We start from the raw sequence: 14,813 nt of genomic DNA, 5'->3' as shown, positions 1-14,813 counted from the left end.
CGCACCGTATTCCGTCCTCTGCATGCATGTCTTATCCCACATGTATTGGCCATGCAGCTCGGTGGCGTTGTGTAACGCGAGCCTCCAATGATACATCACTTCCGTTGTTTTGGCGCTGAACAGCAAACACATCGCTGCACGACTCCGCACTGATAGCTGATTCTGCATGTACTATTGGACATCATGCGCAGATCAACGTAATGGATGCGCAGTGTGTGGAAGCGATATGGAAGCGACAGTCTACTTCAACTCTCGACCGACAGCTCAATATCTCCTTTCTCAACTACCTCACTTCGACGCCCACCTTTCCAGTTAATTTGCTTGTTCAACATATTTCCATTCATCTCGCTACATATTCTCAAGAACAGTCATGGCACCCATCGTTCACATCATCGATCCGGATCCGGATACAGTCATTGTGCTCAAGAATCCGTGCAAGGTATTTGCACCTTGCGAACTGGAGGAGGAACGACGAAGTCCAACCATGTCTGAAGTGCCAGTACCGCCAGATGACGTCGATCATCCACAGCCTCCCTCACCTTCACCTCGTCAAGAACCTGCACTTGTCGAGACACCTGAAGATAGCAGTATGTATACCTTGGATGAAGGCTCCACCGCGCTTGCAGAGCCGTCCTCTGGTGTGCATTATACGCCGTCACCAATCTTACCGGAAGAGCCTGAAGAGGAGTCAATCCATTACCATGTGTCATCACGCCACCTGATACTTGCGTCGGCCACATTCAAGCGAATGCTAGCACAGGACGGGTTCGCCGAGTCTGTTCGCAACGAAGCCGATGGTCTTTACCACACAACGGCTCACGATTGGGATGCCGAAGCCTTCCTTGTTGTTTTGCGAATCGTTCATGGTCGCAATAAGCTGATTCCACGAAAGCAGTCATTGGAAATGCTCGCCAAAATTGCTGTGCTTGAGGACTACTACAACTTCGGGGAGACTCTCGAGACGTTTACTGAGATGTGGATCCAGGAGCTTACAAAGACACCTATACCTATACATCAAATGCACGGTAGAGATCTGGTATTGTGGATCTGGGTTGCATGGGTGTTTGATATGGAACAGCAATTCAGGAACACCACGGCCACATCCATTAGGCAGATAACTGAGTCCTTCCCGACGTTGGATCTCCCTATTCCTGCCAGAGTATCAGGTATGTTGATTTACAAATCGCCATAGTCAGATACCTGGGCATGTCCTTACACACGACAGATGAAATCGACTCGAGACGGCGCCTGGCAATTGAGTCTCTCCTTGAGGGCGTCTACAAGCGTCTTGAGATATATCGTCAGACAGATTATACTTGCCCGTACACGGACGATTCTCACATCTCCTTTCTATGTAGCTCCTTTCTTCTCGGCAGTCTGATGAAGGAACTAAGCCGTCTGAGTCTTGATCAGCCTCGACCTGAGGTCCCGTTCCGCGATATGAGCTTCAGCACACTTTGCGGTCAGGTGCATAGTATGAACTCGCCGGAATGGTACCATTTACCTCGCGCGAAACATCCATGTAACCTGAGAGTAGCATTGAAGGATCTCATAACAGATGCATCGGGGACAATCGGAGGCTTGAGCTTGAGCGAACTCAAACATAGGTAGCATATATAGGGCAATGCGAATGATCGAACACGTACAAGGAGGATGTTCTATTGCTCAGCCAAATCCACCCCACAATTCTCGCCGGAAGTGACGATGAGCACTAGGCCACATACGATCTAGTGGCGGAACAGGGGTCCAATGTCCGATGTCAGAAGTCGGGAATGACATGTCGACGATCATTCAAGCTGCAAACCTCCCTGAACTTCGACAATGCCACGATGAGCGAAAGCCAGAAGCTCCTGCATGAGCATCCTTCCGACAGCGACTCAGAACCCGAACACGAGCGCAAAGCAAGTCCGCGACACCTGTCTCCATCGCCCTCGTCATCGCGAACCACCTCCGTGTCTCCAGCACCACCCGGGTCACGCCCGAATGGCAACATTAAGCGGCAGTCGTCGTTCGCACAAGCCCGGCCCGATGGCGCACCGAGAACGCCAAATCGGGTGCGCTTCGAGGAACCCAGGAGGAGCATGAATGGGGATAACGGCGGCGGCGACTGGCTTGAGCTAGATGGAGACGACTACTTGGATGGCGGCGATGGGCGAGAAAGAACGCAGCGGCTTCCTCTGCTTACTGGAATTGAGGCGCCGAGCGTCACAGTCGCCGAAGAATCCTTCAACCCGGAAGACCATCTCGAGAATGCGCGACCACGGAGCGGGATGCGGAGCGCGTTCATGAACATGGCAAACAGTATAATGTATGCCGCCAGATAAGCAACTATGGAATGGGGCTGACACAAAGCAGAGGAGCTGGTATCATCGGCCAACCGTACGCTGTTCGAAACGCAGGCCTCGTGACAGGCACCGCCCTCCTCATCGGCCTTACCATCGTGGTAGACTGGACCATACGACTCATCGTTATAAACTCCAAGCTCAGCGGCACCGATTCGTTTCAAGCCACGGTACAACACTGCTTCGGCAAATCGGGGTTGATAGCGATATCTCTCGCGCAATGGCTCTTGTATGTTCACCCTACGAGTTGTGGCAGCAGGGGTATTGACAACATACAGCGCTTTTGGTGGCATGGTCGCGTTCTGCGTCGTAGTCGGAGATACAATACCAAGGGTCTTGGATTCGATGTTCCCTTCCTTAGCGGACATGCCGTTTCTCTGGCTACTGACTAATAGACGGGCCATCATGATTCTGCTCATTCTTGGCATATCATTTCCACTGTCGCTATATCGGGACATATCAAAGGTACGGAATCTAGACCTATACGCCTTATTTGGGCTGACAATTTGTAGCTGGCCAAAGCTAGCGGTTTAGCACTGGTCAGTATGACCATCATCATAGTGACCGTAGTCACGCAAGCCTTCCGTGTACCCGCCGAATTGAAGGGCCAACTTCGCGGCAACCTTATCATCCGACCCGGCATCTTCGAAGCAATTGGCGTCATCGCCTTCGCCTTCGTCTGCCACCACAACAGCCTCCTCATCTACGGCTCCCTCCGCAAACCTACGATCGATCGATTTACACGCGTTACACACTACAGCACCAGCATATCTCTGGTCGCATGTCTTGTCATGGCTCTAACAGGCTACTTGACCTTCGGAGACAAAACCCTCGGCAACGTGCTGAATAACTTTCCGAATGATAACCTCATGGTCAATATTGCGCGACTGTGTTTCGGCCTCAACATGCTTACTACGCTTCCGCTCGAAGCCTTTGTATGTCGAGAAGTCATGACCAACTATTGGTTTCCAGACGAGCCGTACCACCCGAACCGCCATCTTATCTTCACGACCTCGCTCGTCGTCTCCGCCCTCACACTCTCCCTCCTTACTTGCGATCTCGGTATAGTGTTCGAGTTGTTCGGCGCAACATCTGCATGCGCATTAGCCTTCATTCTGCCGCCTCTTTGCTACATGAAGCTGAGCCAAAGAAGCTGGAAGACGTACTTGGCTGGGGCTGTTGCGGCATTTGGAGGTATCGTTATGGTCATCAGCATCATTAAGACTACCAGCAAAACGATGATGGGGAATAGTGAAGGGGCCAAATGTAGTTGATCTATATTGTATCATATATACAGCGAGCATTGGGTGGCGTTTTGGTATACACGTTGCATGTGCATGGCGCAGAAGGCCGGTGGGGGTCACCGACCTTGTTAGACAGAATCTTGGAATACATTGTCATCACTTGCTGCCAACGAGCACATGCATTGTCGCATCGCCGAGAATAAGACTTGACGAAGACTATTCTTGTCTTTTCCGGTTCAATCGGCACCAAGTTTCTTGAAGTTGGAGTCTCGTTAAGCTCACTAGCTTTCCTCAAGTCCGGTACACCAAGTGCCTCCGGCACCAGATCCGGCGCAGGACGCGTACTCACAGACCCACAACAAACTTCAACACCACGCTAAGCATCAATTTACAATATCGCGATGAACGTTTCGCAATACCCGTTTTTTTTGGTCCCCAATACATCTCGTAGATTAGCGATGACGATGCGGCTGCTTTCTGTGATGTTGGAGGCGCAGATCACCCCCTGCTTTGGGGCATTGACGTCACGCAATGCAGGTTCCCGAACCCTGCTTTCGCGACTTTGACAGACAGCTGGGAAGACACGACGGAGGAGCGCTATGACAGGGAGGACTTCACATATAAGACCCGGCATGCACGTTCCGAATCTTCAACTCTAAATCTCCAGACTTTATCATCTCCAACGTCTAGCTAAGCACGCATCCTGCAGTACAGATCTTGTATCGACCATCTTGAAGCTTCTCATAACTCCTACACCAAACCAACAACATGCCTCTCTTCGGATCCAAGCGGGAGCCCAGCCCTCCTCCTGCTCCTCCTCAGAAACACTCCATGTTCTCTCGGCGTCGCTCTTCTTCCCCTTCGTACAGGGATTCGCGCCATAGCAGCTCCACTAGCCGCACCACCACGACATACACCTCGTCCCCTAAGCGTACATCTGGCATGTTCAGCCGTGGCTCCGGAGACCCTAGCATTGCGACTGCTAAGCAGAGTTTGATGACTGCTGAGGCTGCGGAGAGGGACGCTGACCGTGCGCTCTTTGTCGCCAAGAACGCTGTGAGGGAGGCGCGGGAGCATGTTCATCGTTTGGAGCGTGAGGCTGCTGAGGAGTAAGTACTACCCTGGGCAATGGATACGATGTTGAGTGGTTACTGATGAGTATACAGGGCGAGACTTGCGAAGATCAAGCAGGGCGAGGCTAAGGCCCTCGGCAAGAAGGGCAAGCTGCTCGGAAGACACGACCATGTCTAAGTCGACCTAATGCGCCATCCTTTGAACTAGTCGTACCGGGCCGGCTGTTATTTCCTTTTATCACGATGTTGAATGATGTGAAGCGCGGAGTTATTGGATTTCTTATGTCGCCATGAGCGCTTGTATAATACCCCTGATGTCTCTATGCATATCCAATTCTGTTTGTCTACCGTTTATCTCACCTTATGCGTCAATTTGAGTGATCACGTCAGCCTGGCAAACGTCATTCCATTGTCTGGCTTCACATGCTCTCCCGCGCCTGATAGAAGATGGCAAACAGACCGGCGGTCTCGTGGATGCGAGCATATTTTGCAAACACACACTCTCTACTACTTATACCACAGGGAGGCCGGCCCTCCTACATGAAACAAGGCAGGCAACTCATGGACTGCTCCATCACTAGTAAGTCTTCTTATGTATCCTCGTCGCCATTGTGCAGCCCACTGACCTGATAGCAGAGACTGAGCGCGACCACTCGATGCGAAAGATCACACGCTAGATCTCCCGCCGGGGGTGGTCGTGTGAGAGCCAAAGCAAAACACCAGACGACGGAAGAACTAGGAAGCGTTGTGGTCGCCAAAATGAAAGGGCTTCTCGACAAACGCACAAACTCCCTCATCGCCCAAACACCACCGATATTCCCACCCCACCAACACAACTCTATCTCAATTCTCTATACCCCTCCTTCTTACACGTATAATACCTTTCTATACACTCTCCTCATTCATTCAGAATGGCTCGCACGAAGCGCGAAGCGCGCAGGGCGCCCAACTCCATCGGCGAAGCCAAACGCGACATCGCGGCCTACTACGCAAAGCTTGTCCAGGACAAGAACACTCCCGCCCGTCGCCAAGCACTCGCGTACTCCTCGCTGCCGGAGGAGACGCCTATCCCAGTCGGTTTTGTAAGTTACTATTACCTCAATTCAAGGATAAGCAGCCACTAACTTCAACCCCTCTTCAGCTTGGCCAGGTCATCGAGGAAGCGCAGAAGCCACAGTGGCAGCGCGACCTAGAAAAGGCCAAACGTATCACCATCGCTTGGCAGGCGAACAAGGCCACGGACGATGAACGGTGCTGGTTGAGAGTCTTCTTCGACCGCGAAGCCAAGGCAGAGCAAGAGAAGCTCGAGCAGGCGGCTGCGACTGAGGCAAAGAAGCAGCAGTGGGTCCTGGACGGACAACGTCGTCACCAGGGCATCTTGTCCGCTGGCGGCGACCCTGTCTGGACTAGACGTCATCTCAACAGGGCCTTTCTGGGCTACGGCGACAAGTCAGATTCCGACTCTGACAGCGTCTTGAGTCCCTCTGAGAGCGACATCGACGACCCCGACTCAGGTCGTATTCGGAAAGACCCTCCTGTCGTAGGCAAAAAGCCTGCTGTCGGTGCTACGTCGACTCCCACTCCTGAGGTGGTCGAAGAAGAGGTAAGTCCGTCCATCCCATCACATGTACCATCACTACTAACATGAGCCAGGCCAAGACCAAGATCGCCGATGCCATCTCGTCCCTCACGTTCGAGAAGGGTTCAGACTGCCCCCTGTGGATCGGCCACCTCGAAAAGCCGCTTCCACACCCTTCTCTGACACCGCTTCAGAACGAACACGTTCTGAAGCGTCTCTACGACGACGAGATCGCGCGTCTGAGCGCCCTCCGCGATACCCGTGGCCCTCCCGCCGGACACCCTCCGGGCGGAGACTGGATGTATACATCCTTGTATGGTGAGACGAAGCAGGTCAGGGAGGAGTCGGCTGGAAGCCATCGGGCTGCTGCGAGAGGCTGGTGGACGTACAGTGTAGATGGTGAGGACTTGGAGGAGGTTTGGGAGAAGTGGCCGGTCGGCCTTGATGGGACGCCGGTGGGCTGGAAGAGGGTGAACTGGAAGGATGGGACGGTGGGGTCTTCTCTGGTGAGGAACTGGTTGGAGAGGGAGTTGTGGGCGATGGCCGAGGAGGATGCGATGGAAGGAGTTGAGCAGTAGGCGGGTGGCTGGCTCGCGTGTCTTCCTGACCGTGTACGGATGATGCGAGGATATGTAGTTGTGTTAAGATACCATAATGAATGCATCTGAATGATGATGACCTCACGAAGGAGATAATACCACATTGGTTCAAGTGATGTCTCTTGTAACGACCACGAGGGAGCCTGTTGTAGACAAAGGATTTCAGTCACCGCAACCATGACATCCGCAAGGTCATGTCGCCTCTACTAAATATATCGGCCTTGCCTGCCACCTCCAGTATCCCCATGTATAACCCTGGCGGTCATGACACCCATATCTCGATCATCAGACTCGGATTGTAGACTCCTTGCTGCCCTCGTCAACAGCCTCGTAAGGAATGCATTCGCCGACTCGGTACTCGATCTTTGTAGGATATTGCATAGCCCTGCAGTACCTTTGACTCATACATTGCAATTCGCTGATCCTGCTCGTGCTTGCGTGTATCCACGTAGACGTTGTGACCCATCCACGTATGACACCTGTTAAAGCCTCTACTGTTTGCATTCTTGAACCTTGACTTGCGAAAGCCGCATGACATCTCAGCTCTACGTTGTCGTACCCTGGCCATCCTGGTATGATCCCTTTCGTAAACCCAAAGCCGTTCGCCGTCCTCATGTCTGCTTGTACAGAACCCTGGACCCTCGACTATCGACATGTGTCCCACAGTGCAGTGTAGCATTGCCATGCTGTAAGGCCTTGAATCTGCGTCCCAAAATGTCTCCGGTCTGGGATTCTGCTGCCGATTGCGAGTTCAGGCTCTTCGGTGGGCTGAGTTTGCGGTGAATCGTCGTGGGCTGTTCGCGTTCTCGAGGCAGTAGCTCTACAGTAGCATAAGCAATCTGGCCCAGGGAGAACGGAGGCTATAGGTATTGGTGTAGGCAAGCCCGGGGGCGTTCGATGTTCGGTAGCTGCTCCAGGGCGTGACGCCGCAGGCCGGCGCTGTGGTCTTGGTGTTGCACCGCCCGCCACCTCCGCGGCCAACTCGATGTTCTCAAAGCCCCAATGCAGTGATTTGCCCCCAAGTCTCGAGGGTTTCTCCGTGTCCGAGCTGCGGTTCCACAACCACTTTGTCAATTCTGTCCAAAAAAGTGTCAGGAGCAAGGTACGGTTCAGGGCTTCGCTGCTGCACTCTGTCAACCCTCATAGACATCTGCTGCCGTGTTGCATGAGCTTGCCAGCTCCCTGATGTGAAGCTCTCAGCGAAAAGTTTGGTGTTCCTTTGCTCCCTCAGCTGGTTTTTGCGGAGGACTCTCGGGCAACCCACCCCCTCCACGCTGTATCTCCACCACCACCAGACCAAAAAAATTCTGGGGAGTGCCAAAAGGAGCGCCGAGCTCACGATATCCTCCTCCAACTTTTCTGGTGTTTCTTTCGCGACGTGGTGGAGTTGCACTCCCAGATTTACACCCTTGGGGTGAGCCTCCGCCGCCGCGCACGGTCGCAACTGCTCCTCTGCTTCACCCCTAGTGCTATCTGAAAGCTCAGGGTCCAGGTTATTGAGTCTCCCCTCAAGCCTGTCTATACCTTGACACCCCTCCTCCCCAGAGCCCGAAGGGCAGTACGACAAGCACCGTGAAGCCCGTCGCAAGCTCCTCCAACTTTCCCGGTGTTGATACGACGTCAGGGGCATCGGGAACATCCATTGATGCCCGGTGATGGTGAGCGTGAGGCCGCGAGCCTTAGCTGCGAGCCTGGCGGCCTGGCCAGGGCTGCCATATAAGCTCGTCCACCGACCTCCCCCTCCAACTCTTCAACCACCCACCACCACCACAGCTATATGCAAACTTTTGAGCTCGACAGCGCCCTTGTGGCTTCCTGTCGGAGCGCAGCAAAGTGCTCCACATGAGCGGTCTGCCCCACGATACGTAAGTCAATCCTTCGCTCCGCTCTAAGTCTCTTCGTGCACTCTCTGACAATATCATCAGCGCCGGCGGGCGAACGCAAGGCTTTTTCGAGCCTAATACGTGCACTCATGCACGCTTGTGCGCCACCTCCTCGATGACGACGTACCTGGTAAGTCATACTCACACTGCTTGCCTGCTTGAGCGCTGTACTCTCTTCGCGCTCTGTACTGTGGATCGCGCGATATACCCATCCTGCCCCAAGTCGCTGCGAGGCGCCTTCAACCCCGCCTTTGGCAACGTCTTGCTCTCTCCCCTCCAGTACCCTTTTGACTCTTCTTTTATAACCTTGCTCCATCTCTTGCATACTAACATACTATTCAGTCTCGCCTTCGGGCAGGTCCCTCCGCACTCCTGACCAGCACAAGCCCACCGGAACTGGGTTTGCCATCCTCTCGTCCCATGAAGAGGTATGTACCGCGTTAGCAATCTACCCGCTTTTGCTAATATTGAATAGGCTGCGGAATCGCTCTGCATGAACGGACGGCTCATCAACGCCACACGCTTCGCTATGAGGTGGAGTCGGAGTAGTTCGTCTCTCGACAGTTCCAGGCAGTCGCTCTCCAAGTTTTCTACGAAGAGAACTACTTCGACTTCACCTCCAAGACATCATGTCGGGCGCCGCTCAAGGTATGTGCTGCGTTAGCAATCTCCGCACTAGAACTTACTAACCCAGCTCAAGGAGAAACATGCCCGCATTGTGGACCTCAGCAAGAACGGTGATGTCTTCGGGGTGCGGTGCATGTGGCACCACGCCTGAGCAAGCACGAAGCGTACCCGCAGCCTACCTTGAGGACATCATCGTCCACGAAGCATGGCCCGAATCTCTCAACCTCCAGGGCGTGAGCGACTTCGACCCCAACGATCCCCTCTACTGGGCCATGGAGCACTGCCAGTCAGAACGACCCAAACCAGCAACTACATGGAAAACGGCTGCTGGTATCATGGCTTCCGGAGAGGCCTCTACATGTACCCGTGCGACGAGTACGAGAACGACCGCATGGACATCTACCACCAATTCTTTGCCGTCGCACGGAGAGGGCAGCTGCACCAGGCGCCGCATGCAAATGTCAAGCTCCCCGAGGCCGTTCGCAAATGTTGAGTGCGACAATATGGCGCTATTTCGATATATACGCACTCTTGTGCACCGCCAGAGCCGCAAGCTGGCAAGAAGCGAAAGGCCGAGAAGGAGCCCGAGGTTAGTACCGTCTCAAGCTTCTAGATCACTCGCTAACATGATGCAGCCGAACAAGAAAGCCATGCCGAACCTCTTTGTCATGTTCCAGAGAACAGGACTTGCCCTCCTCAGCCTCGAATCAATATGTACAAAGACGAGGAGGGCAAGTTCAACGGCAAAGTCGTGCGAAGAGGTACGTCTGTCCGATCCAATGCCGACCTCAAGCGCTAACTCAACAACAGCTGCATCGCGAGTCGGTCCTCGTGAGGCCCGTCAACACGAGAATACCCCATCAAGAAGTTCGATACCAGAAGAGAACTCGTGTTGGCGGGTCGTCACACCGGAAACGACCACGGCATGGGTGGCGGACACATGCGTGGAGGCACCGGCGCTGTACCCTTCGGGGCTGGGTCCCCCTCAACATCACATGGGTCATGGCCACGGCCACGGAATGGGTGGCGGACATATGCGCGGTGGCACCGGCGCTGTGCCCTTTAGGGCTGGAGACTGGAAGTGCGGAGAGAACGGCTGTGGATACCACAAGACACCCCGACGTCTTGACCAAGCCGATGGACGCTCGCGCCGACGTTCGCGCTTTCTTGTCAGAGCGAAGCAAGGTTCTGCACACGAGCGGCCTCGCCCACGACACTACCCAATCAGAACTAGAGAGCTGGTTCACTCAATTCGGCGGACGTCCAATTGCGTTCTGGACCTGCAAGCAGTAAGTCGCCTTCCCCTAATGGGGTTGGCGCACCGACAACACGCCATGCAGCTGCCCTGATGACCTCCGCGAAAGCTTCCTGCATCATGTAGGACGCAGAGAAGTTTGTGGCCTGGAAGTTCGGCGGCCAGAGATACGACGGACGCGATCAAGTGCTTCTGCTTGCCGAGGACAAGCCGCGCTTCAAGAAGTCTGGCCGTGGCGATATTCCTGACAGCGATTCAGAGTAACCACCTGTCAAAGCCAAGGATCGACGTATAGCTTTGGACACGAGTAGGATACGGGATGGAGGTTGACACGCAGGCTCAGATGCTTGAACGGGGAATGATACCATCGCCCTGGTCGTGCAAAGAGAGAGACGGCAGTTACCACAACTTCACGAAGAACACCACCTGTCTCCGCTGTGGTGCGAGCCGCGCATGTGCAGCTGTTGTTGCCGACTTGGAGATCAGAGTCCCTCCGGCAAGAAGAAGCGCAAGGCGCGGAAGAAGCCACTCGTGAGTACTTTTCGCACACTCTCGTCTAGCTACTGACAAGCATGGTCTGATGAAGAGTTCAAAGTTACAAACGCCGAGTATCATCAAGGACGTCCCAAGTTATTCGGTTGGGGGCGACTGGATATGGGCGAGGTCGGGGCCCTATCCACCATCGGCATTGAACTCGTTGCGCAGAGTTGTTCGTTCGTAAAAGCTTCTAGCCTTGGTCTTCGTGGGAAATCGTAAGACGCTGACATCATTCGGCGCGGTGACGGAGACCGTGGCAACCCTCACATGGGACCAAGTCCGCAACGCCGGTTCCATCCGTGGGTGTCGTAGAGCGCTTGAGCAACTTCTACAACGAGCACATTGGTCCCAAGAACCTCGAGTTCGCCTTTGTAGACTCGTGGGACGAATGTGTTCGTTGTAGAGGGATCGCTCGCGCCTATGCCATCCACGGAACATTTTAGCATGGCACCGCAGCGGTACGTCCAAACAACATCCTATCCAAACCGCAGATAAGACATGAGCTAACTTTGCTAGGCTTCGGCCGGTGTAAGCCGCCTTCACACCCATCGGGTCCCCCGGTGGGTGGTTGGCGCCTCAGGTCGCCTGCGACCTGATGCAGAATACTGCCGTCGGGCTCGGTACTGAGCGCCGTATGGAGTGTTCTGTGTTGGGTTCGCATGGCACCTCTGCGGCGCCGCTCCCAACGCTGTCTCCAAAATAAACGAAAAGGCCAGCCTCACAATGCAGCAAACAAACGTCAGCGCAAGTAGTTGTATGTTGTGAGGCTGGCCGGCCGTGGAAGAAAGAAGGATCCGACGAGGACGGTGTCGACATGGACGACATCAAGAAGCAGGTCGAGCTGATCGCGAGGGAGTTCGGTAACGTTCGCAACGTCGTCCATGTCGACACTGTCCACGATGAGATGCGCCTGATCTTCCGGATCGAGTTCGACTCCATCGACGCCGCACAGCGCGCTATCCAGTCTCTTCGTCGCACTCCTGTTGTGCTGGCCGACTGGACATCGTCACCGCCCTCGCACAACAGAAGTGCATCTGCGAGAACGTCATGTGCTCGGCGTGGCAGATCCGCATGTTCGTCAACGCACCTAAGGCGTATTCCAAGCGGAAGGATATTCCAGACGTAAGGATTAGAACCGGGAGGGATCCTGCCACTGACCCGACTATCGAGCTGGTTCAAACGCGATCGCAACCGCAACGTAGAGCGCATCTACAACGCGATCGCAACCGAAACGTAGAGCGCATCTACAACGCGATGGTCAGCGGCGATCATGCTAGAGACAACCCCAAATCAACCGCGCGGAAGAGATGGATCGAAGAGCCACATTACCAGTCCGACTTGTGGAAGATAGCAAGAGGCCGAACGCGAAAGGTCACAGTGTATGAATGGTAAAGGGTGGGAGATGTCGTCGGAACCCCCGGCGCGGTGTGTTGGAAGTTTGTGGCGGCTTGTGGAAACGGATTTGGCGATGGGATATGAGCGACGTCTTGGGTTCGAGTTGAGGTTCAAATGCGCATGAAGTTTTCCAATCTATCTCCAATAAACCACATGTCTTCGTTAGCCCGCGGGCCTCATGCATCGCGTCGTGAGCGAATGAGTGTTGCCACCCTCGCAGCGGTATGTAACCCCCCTCTTGATCATCGGGTGTTTGCTGACGTTTGCCTGCTCTGGCTCATACCAGAATGTACTCATTGTCGATGGCGATAGTGGCGAAGCATTCTGGAGATGCCAGATCGCCCGTGAGGATGGCAAGAGATGGTCTGCGGCTGCGCGTCGACGGTGGCTGGGCGGAAGATGACGACCCACATTCGCTTCCGCGCGTCATCCTTCCCGGACTTCCGACCGCACGTCTTCGCCCCTTCTTCGCAAACTTCATCGAGAAGCTCGCCAACTCATCTTCCATCGTTCCGTAAGACTGGTGTATCGTCGTTCATCTCGCTGGCGATAGAAAGAGCTAGGGAAATACTGTCACGGCATGCAGCGTCGAAAGCTGTGTGCCATGGTCTTCGAAATTCCGTCGTAAGGGCGTCGCATGCCGTGGAAGACGGACTGTGAACAGCATAACGCTGCGCAAACTTTTCGTATCTCATCGCGGCATGCTCATACGTATCGTAGCCATGGATACGCGCAACCGCGATGATGAGCCCATCGCCGCTCCGAGCTCATGAGGACATTGAGCCCCAAGACATTGCTTCCGAAAGCCGGATCTTGCCCACCTGACGAGAGTACGACCGGCTTCGCTATGCCTGACATTGAACGGGTCTATCTTGGCTGTCGCGTGTTATGATGAACACGTTCCGACGCTGTCCATCGTTCCAGATGTCGCGTCGATTCTGCGCCTCCTTGGTCTCTGCCGAAGACTCTCAGCACGGACGGCTTGGTGCTTGGCCGCTGAGGATGGGTGGAGAGGGTAGCCTTGCTTCGTCGTGCGAGCTTTACGGGAGACAGGTCGCGCTGTCCTGCCCTCGTCCTCCAACTCCAACGTCTTGAGGCTCGTGCCCGGGTTGTGTGCGGCTGGGCGTCTCAAGCTTGAGGCTGTCCGCAGTCGATGGTGTACCACGCGCCATTCAAGCAAACCGGTCGCGATTCGTTGGTCGCATTCCCCGGTTGCAGTGTGCATGCGGGAGAAGCAGATATGCCGCTCGACTGTAGCTGTGGATTGTCGCCGGTGTCTGCCGCGTTTGGAGCCTTCGACGCCGTTTTGTCGAGCCGCCCTTCATCCAAGGGGTGCCCCATCTATCTCGCTGTTGTCTGGCCCGTTGCCGCTCTCGCATTTCGTATGCAGCTCATCCGAGCCTTGTGTTTGCCTTGCGATCAAGACACATTGGCGATACTGATCGAGGCGGAGGCGCTCTGCGGCTTCGTGGGAGGTTGCGCGCGAGGGGGGCGGCGATTCGGAATGGTCGCAGGGCGTGCCCAAGGTTTGCTCTAGACCACTGTATCCTTTGTCAGTCGCTCTTGGATCTTATATATCGGCCTCAGATCTGCTGTGTCCAGTCGCCGTCTTGGGGCAGCAAAAGTCTTCAAGCTCGTTCTCAACGCCGCGGAGGAGCCCGCCACCACGGGAGTGATCAAGCCGGCCATGGGCGTATCATACCGCTACTGCTCGCTGTCAAGAAGCCGATCGTCCGTAAATCATCAGTAAAGGTCGCGCAGTAGCTTGCCGTTCCGTCGGCGGCCTTCGCCTTGGGGTGAGTGAGCTCTCCGTCAGGGGTGAGGGGATCTTAGCCTCGCCCTCGAAGAGACGTCGCGCGATCGTGCCTATCATCGACGATGCCCTATGTTGGAGAAGCTCGCAGGAAGCCTCTATCGTCGGCCTGGGCGTCGAGGGGCTCGTGGCGCGAATTCGTGGGTTGTTGCCGTGAAAGGATCTTCAACGAGCCTGCTGTCGCGGGGCATGCTGCGTTTCGATGAAGCCGTTGCAGCAGAGGCCTTCGCGCTTGGCAAGGCTCTGGTCAAGGTTTGGCGAGTAGCCGCATTCCTATGCTGGCGTTGTGGTCGTGTGTGTGGTGAAGCTGAGGCGGCGGTCGGCGGAGCGAGACGAAGCACGATATCAGCCCCACCACGATGCAGCCCGCCCTTCATCAACGCTGAGGAGAGGTGTTCATCGTAGAGTAACTGGTAACTCGTCGTGCACGAGGAGGCCAAGTTCTAGAATGCGCCCAAGCACAGCT

General features: G+C 54.9%; 5 protein-coding genes across 5 annotated transcripts; all 5 read left to right on the top strand.

Annotated features, from left to right (window-relative positions):
- Window positions 1–370: 370 nt before the first annotated feature.
- J4E83_006356 (uncharacterized protein) lies at window positions 371–3,616 on the top strand (the record flags this gene model as incomplete). The annotated part of the gene is made up of 5 exons (XM_049333270.1): window positions 371–1,166; window positions 1,732–2,308; window positions 2,356–2,571; window positions 2,738–2,807; window positions 2,855–3,616. 5 exons carry the CDS (start codon window positions 371–373, stop codon window positions 3,614–3,616), a joined length of 2,421 nt encoding a protein of 806 aa, XP_049187446.1.
- Window positions 3,617–4,354: 738 nt separating this feature from the next.
- Window positions 4,355–4,837, top strand: J4E83_006355 (uncharacterized protein; the record flags this gene model as incomplete). Its single annotated transcript, XM_049333269.1, has 2 exons — window positions 4,355–4,695; window positions 4,753–4,837. The coding sequence occupies 2 exons, from the start codon at window positions 4,355–4,357 to the stop codon at window positions 4,835–4,837; spliced, it is 426 nt and encodes a 141-aa protein (XP_049187445.1).
- Window positions 4,838–5,570: 733 nt separating this feature from the next.
- On the top strand, window positions 5,571–6,816 carry J4E83_006354 (uncharacterized protein; the record flags this gene model as incomplete). Its single annotated transcript, XM_049333268.1, has 3 exons — window positions 5,571–5,741; window positions 5,801–6,262; window positions 6,313–6,816. 3 exons carry the CDS (start codon window positions 5,571–5,573, stop codon window positions 6,814–6,816), a joined length of 1,137 nt encoding a protein of 378 aa, XP_049187444.1.
- A 2,533-nt stretch (window positions 6,817–9,349) lies between these two features.
- On the top strand, window positions 9,350–9,960 carry J4E83_006353 (uncharacterized protein; the record flags this gene model as incomplete). The annotated part of the gene is made up of 3 exons (XM_049333267.1): window positions 9,350–9,368; window positions 9,522–9,722; window positions 9,893–9,960. The coding sequence occupies 3 exons, from the start codon at window positions 9,350–9,352 to the stop codon at window positions 9,958–9,960; spliced, it is 288 nt and encodes a 95-aa protein (XP_049187443.1).
- A 99-nt stretch (window positions 9,961–10,059) lies between these two features.
- Window positions 10,060–10,640, top strand: NRP1 (Asparagine-rich protein (ARP protein); the record flags this gene model as incomplete). Its single annotated transcript, XM_049333266.1, has 2 exons — window positions 10,060–10,108; window positions 10,414–10,640. The coding sequence occupies 2 exons, from the start codon at window positions 10,060–10,062 to the stop codon at window positions 10,638–10,640; spliced, it is 276 nt and encodes a 91-aa protein (XP_049187442.1).
- Between the last annotated feature and the right edge of the window lie 4,173 nt (window positions 10,641–14,813).

This window comes from Alternaria metachromatica (assembly GCF_023757995.1).
Source record: "Alternaria metachromatica strain BMP 0045 chromosome Unknown scaffold_14, whole genome shotgun sequence".
Lineage (NCBI taxonomy): Eukaryota > Fungi > Ascomycota > Dothideomycetes > Pleosporales > Pleosporaceae > Alternaria > Alternaria metachromatica.
Note: the sequence above shows the minus strand (reverse complement) of the source record. Positions and strands in the feature narration are given on the sequence as shown.